This window comes from Oncorhynchus keta, chromosome 26, assembly GCF_023373465.1.
Source record: "Oncorhynchus keta strain PuntledgeMale-10-30-2019 chromosome 26, Oket_V2, whole genome shotgun sequence".
In the NCBI taxonomy this organism is placed as follows: Eukaryota; Metazoa; Chordata; class Actinopteri; order Salmoniformes; family Salmonidae; genus Oncorhynchus; species Oncorhynchus keta.
This window is the reverse complement of record NC_068446.1, coordinates 42,828,014-42,835,513: the sequence shown is the minus strand read 5'-3', so window position 1 is coordinate 42,835,513 and position 7,500 is coordinate 42,828,014. Positions and strand designations below refer to the sequence as shown.

General features: G+C 46.7%; 1 protein-coding gene across 1 annotated transcript in view; it reads left to right on the top strand.

Moving 5' to 3' along the window:
• The window catches only part of LOC118372665 (CD81 antigen-like), a 17,382-nt gene extending 10,473 nt beyond the window's left edge, over positions 1 to 6,909 (top strand). Inside the window, exons 4-8 of the mRNA XM_052480975.1 lie at positions 1,151 to 1,225; positions 2,799 to 2,912; positions 3,250 to 3,351; positions 5,104 to 5,187; positions 5,262 to 6,909. Of these exons, the coding sequence (XP_052336935.1) occupies positions 1,151 to 1,225; positions 2,799 to 2,912; positions 3,250 to 3,351; positions 5,104 to 5,187; positions 5,262 to 5,327 (441 nt within the window). The 3' untranslated portion in view covers positions 5,328 to 6,909. The remainder of the gene's footprint in view (positions 1 to 1,150; positions 1,226 to 2,798; positions 2,913 to 3,249; positions 3,352 to 5,103; positions 5,188 to 5,261) is intronic.
• The last annotated feature ends 591 nt before the right edge of the window (positions 6,910 to 7,500 follow it).

The window sequence follows — 7,500 nt, the reverse complement described above, 5'->3', positions numbered from 1 at the left end:
TTTGCCTTCGGGGAGGTCTGGGGGCTGTTTACACTGTTAACCAGCTGGTTCTTTGCCTTCGGGGAGGTCTGGGGGCTGTTTACACTGTTAACCAGCGAGTTCTCTGCCTTCTGGGAGGTCTGGGGGCTGTATACATTGTTAACCAGCTGGTTCGTTGCCTTCAGGGAGGTCTGGGGGCTGTTTACACTGTTAACCAGCTGGTTCTTTGCCTTCGGGGAGGTCTGGGGGCTGTTTACACTGTTAACCAGCTGGTTCTCTGCCTTCGGGGAGGTCTGGGGGCTGTTTACACTGTTAACCAGCTGGTTCTTTGCCTTCTGGGAGGTCTGGGGGCTGTTTACATTGTTAACCAGCTGGTTCGTTGCCTTCGGGAGGTCTGGGGGCTGTTTACTCTGTTAACCAGCTGGTTCTTTGCCTTCGGGGAGGTCTGGGGGCTGTTTACACTGTTAACCAGCTGGTTCTCTGCCTTCGGGGAGGTCTGGGGGCTGTTTACACTGTTAACCAGCGAGTTCTCTGCCTTCTGGGAGGTCTGGGGGCTGTATACATTGTTAACCAGCTGGTTCGTTGCCTTCAGGGAGGTCTTGAAGCTGATTACACTGTTAACCAGATTGTTCTCTTCCCATCTGTTTGTTAATGAAGTATATTTTGATGATTGAGTTGCCCATCGCAGACTCTTCATTGCTCATGTAGCTCAGTTGGTAGAGCAGGGCGCTTGAAATGACAGGGTTGTGGGATTGTTGTCAGTGGACCAGTTATGATATGTATGTTCTTTTACAAGCATCTGTCTGTCTCTGTCTGTCTGTCTGTCTGTCTGTCTGTATGTCTGTATGTCTGTCTGTCTGTCTGTCTGTCTGTCTGTCTGTCTGTCTGTCTGTCTGTCTGTCTGTCTCTCTCTCTCTCTCTCTCTCTCTCTCTCTCTCTCTCTCTCTCTCTCTCTCTCTCTCTCTCTCTCTCTCTCTCTCTCTCTCTCTCTCTCTCTCTCTCTCAGTAACAAGCCCTCCAGCTCACTCTCTCATGGTCCAATCATTTTAGTGTAAAATCAAGTTAGATTTTGGCCCTCAGTAAAGTAGAACAATGTAAAGCCCTGAGATGACATTTTTACCTAATTATAAAAGGTTGACAAATGAATAGTTTATGTTTCTTTCTCTTTCAGTTCTTTTTCATGTTGGTGTGCCTGTTCGTCTGTGAGGTGGCTGCTGGGATCTGGGGATTCAGTAACCGAGACACAGTAAGACACTAGATTACACCCTAACTCACACAGTAAAACACTAGATCACACCCTAACTCACACTGTAAAACACTAGATCACACCCTAACTCACACATAGCATACCAACCCACACCCCCACCCCCATCCACACACACAAACCCCCATCCACACACACCGACCCCCATCCACACACACCGACCCCCATCCACACACACAGACCCCCATCCACACACACACAGAGAACCCCATCCATACCCCCAGACCCCCGCCCACACCCTCTGACAGACCCCATCCACACACAGACCCCCACCCACACCCCCAGACCCCCACCCACACCCCCAGACCACCACCCACCCCCCGACCCCCACCACCCAGACCCCCACACACACAGACCCCCATACAGACCCCCACACACACAGACCCCCATCCACACACACAGACCTCCATCCACCCAAACAGACCCCCACACACACAGACCCCCATCCACACACACCGACCTCCATCCACACACAAACAGACCCCCATCCACACACACACAGACCCCCATCCACACACACCGACCTCCATCCACACACACAGACCCCCACACAAACAGACCCCCATCCACAGACCCCCATCCACACCCCGACCTCCATCCACACACACACAGACCCCCATCCACACACACACAGACCCCCATCCACACACACACAGACCCCCATCCACACACAAACAGACCCCCATCCACACACACCGACCTCCATCCACACACACACAGACCCCCATCCACACACACACAGACCCCCATCCACACACACAGACCCCCATCCACGACACACACAGACCCCCATCCACACACACACAGACCCTCATCCACACACACAGACCCCCATCCCACACACACCCCCATCCACCCCAGACCCCCATCCACACACACAGACCCCCATCCACACACACCCAGACCCCCATCCACACCCCCAGACCCCCATCCACACACACAGACCCCCATCACACACACACAGACCCTCATCCACACACACAGACCCCCATCCACACACCCACAGACCCCCATCCACACACACAGATCCCCACACACACAGACCCCCATCCACACACCCACAGACCCCCATCCACACACACACAGATCCCCATCCACACACACACAGACAGACCCCCATCCACACACACACAGACCCCCATCCACACACACACAGACCCTCATCCACACACACAGACCCCCATCCACACACCACAGACCCTCATCCACACACACACACAGACAGACCCCATCCACACACACAGATCCCCATCCACACCCCCATCACACACACACAGACCCTCATCCCACACACACAGACCCCCATCACACACAGACCCCCACAGACAGATCCCCCCATCCACACACACAGATCCCCATCCACACACACAGACCCCATCCACACACACACACAGACCCCCATCCACACACACACAGACCCCCACACACACACACCACACACACCGACCCCCATCCACACACACAGATCCCCATCCACACACACACACAGACCCCCATCCACACACACACACACAGAGACATTGTCCAAACTCCTAACTACAGCCTTCTGTTCCAGATCTCCAAGGAGATGATAACCTTCTATGATGAGGCGTACATCAAGTCAGTGGAAGTCGTAGACTCTCCCAGCAAAACAGCTGCTATCAAAGTCCTGGAGGTGTTCCACGAGACCGTAGGTCACCACTCTCACCATCGTCCTATACGTCTGTTAACTTGTCATAGTGGTAATCTAGTCATGTGATCATATGGCGGTAGTTGGTTGACAATATATCTGTAAACATTGATGAGAGAAATAGATGCACGGCTGATTTACAGAGTTATTTCAGTGGGGTCTTTTAATGTTTGTTACAATACCTCTATGAAATGTGTTCTCCTCAATGTGATAGTTGTTGTGTGATGGTTCGGTAGCACATTACGGGAGGGCTTGGGGGGGGAATTGCCAATCAATCAAATGAATCAATCAAGAAATGGCATGACTGATCGGTTGTCTCTACCTGTGTTTTCGTTAGCTGGACTGCTGTGGTAAAGGAGACGACTCCCCCTTATTCGTACAAGTAACCGGAGCCCTGTGTCCCAAGAAGAGCCTGGAAGATGCCCTGCTGAAACCTTCGGTACAGTACACCGGTGGTGGTCGGTGCCGTTTCAGACGGAGAACAATAACGTATTAAATGAGCACGGTCTATTAGCACGGTCTATTAGCACGGTCTATTAGCACGGTCTATTAGCACGGTCTATTAGCACGGCCTATTAGCACTATTAGGTCTATTAGCACGGTCTATTAGCACGGTCTATGAGCACGGTCTTATTTCTATTACAGCATATTGGTTGACTTTCCAAGCCAAAACCTTCATTACATAAACACTAACCACTACAGACAGCCTACTGTACATTGTTGTCACCATATTAGTTAACACCATAGTCAACATAGCTACCAGAACTAGCACGTTAGTAAATCCGACGGCAATACATTTATAAAACCAAAAGTTGACCTTTGACTTGAAAGAGTTCCAGTGTTGGATAGCCCGCTAGCTAACATAGCATCCCTCTCTGTTTGATAGCCATAGCCCGCTAGCTAACATAGCCTCCCTCTCTGTTTGATATCCTTAGCCCGCTAGCTAACATAGCATCCCTCTCTGTTTGATAGCCATAGACCGCTAGCTAACATAGCATCCCTCTCTGTTTGATAGCCTTAGCCCGCTAGCTAACATAGCATCCCTCTCTGTTTGATAGCCTTAGCCCGCTAGCTAACATAGCATCCCTCTCTGTTTGATAGCCATAAGCCGCTAGCTAACATAGCCTCCCTCTCTGTTTGATAGCCTTAGCCCGCTAGCTAACATAGCATCCCTCTCTGTTTGATAGCCATAGCCCGCTAGCTAACATAGCATCCCTCTCTGTTTGAGCCGGGGATTTGAGTAGGCTAAACTAGCCAGTTGCAGTCACTTAGCTAAGTAAGTGAAAGTGAAAAAAATACAACAAAAATATATCTCTCTCTCGGTCTTGCTTCTCCTTCATTTTTAAAGAAACACATTTGTTCAAGACTGTTCAACTATTGTCTTTCTCTCTCTTTGAGTCAACTATCACCACATTTTTTTTGCACTGCAGTGCTAGCTAGCAGTAGCTTATGTTTTCAGTAATAGATTAATTCTCTGTTCCTTTGATTGGGTGGACAACATGTCAGTTCATGCTGCAAGAGCTCTGATAGGTTGGAGGACGTCCTCCAGACGTTGTCATAATTACTGTGTAAGTCTATGGAAGGGGGTGAGAACCATGAGCCTCCTAGGTTTTGTATTGAAGTCAATGGACCCAGAAGAGGACGGAAGCTAGCTGTCCTCCAGCTACACCATGTTGCAGTGGGTTTTAATCAATGATTTGATGACATGTGAATATATTTAGTATAGTTTTATCTAAAAAGGATAACTTACATTTTTATTGTTTATGTAATTCACTGAGGAGGATGATCCTCCCCTTCCTCCGCCGAGGAGCCTCCACTGCAGTACACACACCTCCATGTAAAATCACATGACTAAAAACCACATGTCAAAAATCACATGAGGCAGACAGGTGGTTTTCTGCTTTTGTAACAAGCTAGATTAGAACCTGGGTCTCCAATATTTGCTCAAATTGAGCTGTAATTTAAGATTGGTTTTATAGAGATAAGGAATGGCAGTACAGAATTTGCAATTCCATATGTGTAAACACTGCTACTTCAATATTGTCAACACCACCTTTTCACGTGAGGAGAATAACGCCATGTATTATATGAATGAATGCTTTACACGGCACAGTAGTATGCAGGAGGGGAAAAAACAGCAGTTTAAATGAAGGTCCTGATACCCTCTGGCTCTGTGTTCCCCTCCCACTAGAGCTGTCATCTGAAACTGAAGGATCTGTTCTCTGAGAAGCTCTACCTGATTGGTCTAGTTGCCCTGGCGGTCGCTGTCATCATGGTGAGTAGTGTTACCGTGGAGACGCGCCTGGACAGCTGTTGGACTTCCTTTGTTGATGTTGATTTTCATTCTAGATCTTTGAGATGATCTTCACCATGGTTCTCTGCTGTGGGATTCGCAACGCCGCCCCAGTGTACTAGAACCACGGAACCCTACTAGAACCACGGAACCATAGAACCAGAGAACCACGGTGGAGGGGCTCAAATGTACACAAGTCCTCTACAGATCGAAGTCATCGAAGGGGATTGAAAATGTTACGTGTTGTAGTTCCTGGTTACTTCTTTTTATATTGCAGAAGTATGTACATTTCTATCAGTGTTATAAATAGAGACTAGATTTTATTACAGTATTTTCTATGTTTTAACAATACTCCTAATAAGCATTTCACTACACCCGCAATAACATCTGCTAAATATGGGTATGCGACCAATAAAATTTGATTTGACTGTTTGAGTCTGTCGATGACCAACAGACATTCAGCATCTCTCAAATGCTAAACTTTTTACTATTTTCTTGTTATCTTTGAGCTTTTTGTATGTTTTTTGTGAAGTTCTTTTCCAAGGTTTTGTATGTTTTTCGTGAAGTGCTTCTCCAAGGTTGTATGGTGTATAAACTGTACACAATCATTGTGTGAGTCCAAAATGGCACCCTGTGCCCTTATGGTGCGCTACTTTTCACCTCAAGGTCCATAGGGCATCAGTAAAAAGTAGTGCACTACATTGGGAATTGCCATTTGGGAGTAACTCACAGATAGCTTGACAAACAGGGCTTTAGTTAGAACAGTGCTCACTGGTACAGAGTACCAACATCTCACATTTCCTACAGCTTGAGTAGAGTACTGGCAACGTCTTATAGAGTATTAACTCTAATATACAGGACACGCCTACTCATTCAAGGGTTTTTCTTTATTTGACTATTTTCTACAATCAAATCCCATAGCTGACGAGGTAAAAATCTGTCGTTCTGCCCCTGAACAAGGCAGTTAACCCACCGGTAGGCCGTAATTGAAATTTTAACTGACTTTCCTAGTTAAATAAATGTAAAATAAATAAATAAATACAAGTGAAGACATAAAAACTATGAAATAACACATAATAACACAGCTGGTTGAGAGAATGCCAAGAGTGTGCAAAGCTGTCATCAAGGCAGGCATGAAGAATCTCAAATATAAAATATGTTTAGATTTGTTTAACACTTTGTTTGGTTACTACATGATTCCATGTGTGTTATTTCATAGTTGTGATGTCTTCACTATTATTCTACAATGTAGAAAAATAGTTACAGTGAAGAAAAACCTTGGAATAAGTGGGTGTTTCCAAACTTTTGACAGGTACAGTATATATATATATATATATCAGACAGAACCTTTTCTTATTCAACTTCAAGCACTGCCTGCCTACCAACCACTAATAAAATAGCACCCTATTCCCTATATAGTGCACTACTTTAGACCAAAGCTCGCACCCTATTCCCTATATAGTGCACTACTTTAGACCAGAGCTCGCACCCTATTCCCTATATAGTGCACTACTTTTGACCATAGTTATATGGGGCCCTGGTCTAAAGTAGTGCACTATATAGGGAAGCCCGTCCTTCCCTCCTCCAAGATAATGGCGCTAACAGGAATGGCCATGCATAGTAAAGCTATAAGGATCTAATTCATAATGAACCACAACTAAATTGTGCAAATTTACACTTCTAATAAAAACCTTTTTGTCTGTTTCTCTATGTATTTGTTGTGGTTTGTTTGTTAGCGTGTTATGTTGTTCTAAGTTTTATTTCTGCTCTTGACCACCAGAGGGCAGCGTCCTATTGGATGGCACTGCTGGTGTTTCTTGACCACCAGAGGGCAGCGTCCTATTGGATGGCACTGCTGGTGTTTCTTGACCACCAGAGGGCAGCGTCCTATTGGATGGCAGGGCTATTGGATGGCACTGCTGGTGTGACTGCTGGTGTTTTTGCCCACCAGAGGGCAGCCTATTTGGCACTGCTGGTGTTTCTTGACCACCAGAGGGCAGCGTCCTATTGGATGGCACTGCTGGTGTTTCTTGACCACCAGAGGGCAGCGTCCTATTGGATGGCACTGCTGGTGTTTCTTGACCACCAGAGGGCAGCGTCCTATTGGATGGCACTGCTGGTGTTTCTTGCATGTTCTCTGCCCCTTCGGTGACCACGAATTTGATTCACTTTCGATTTTGTTCTACCATTCAGATCAGAGTAATGAGTAAAGATCATTTAAAGTATGTAATAAGTGTCTAAATGAGCAATAAGGCCCGATGGGGTGTGATATATGGCCAATATACCACTGCTAAG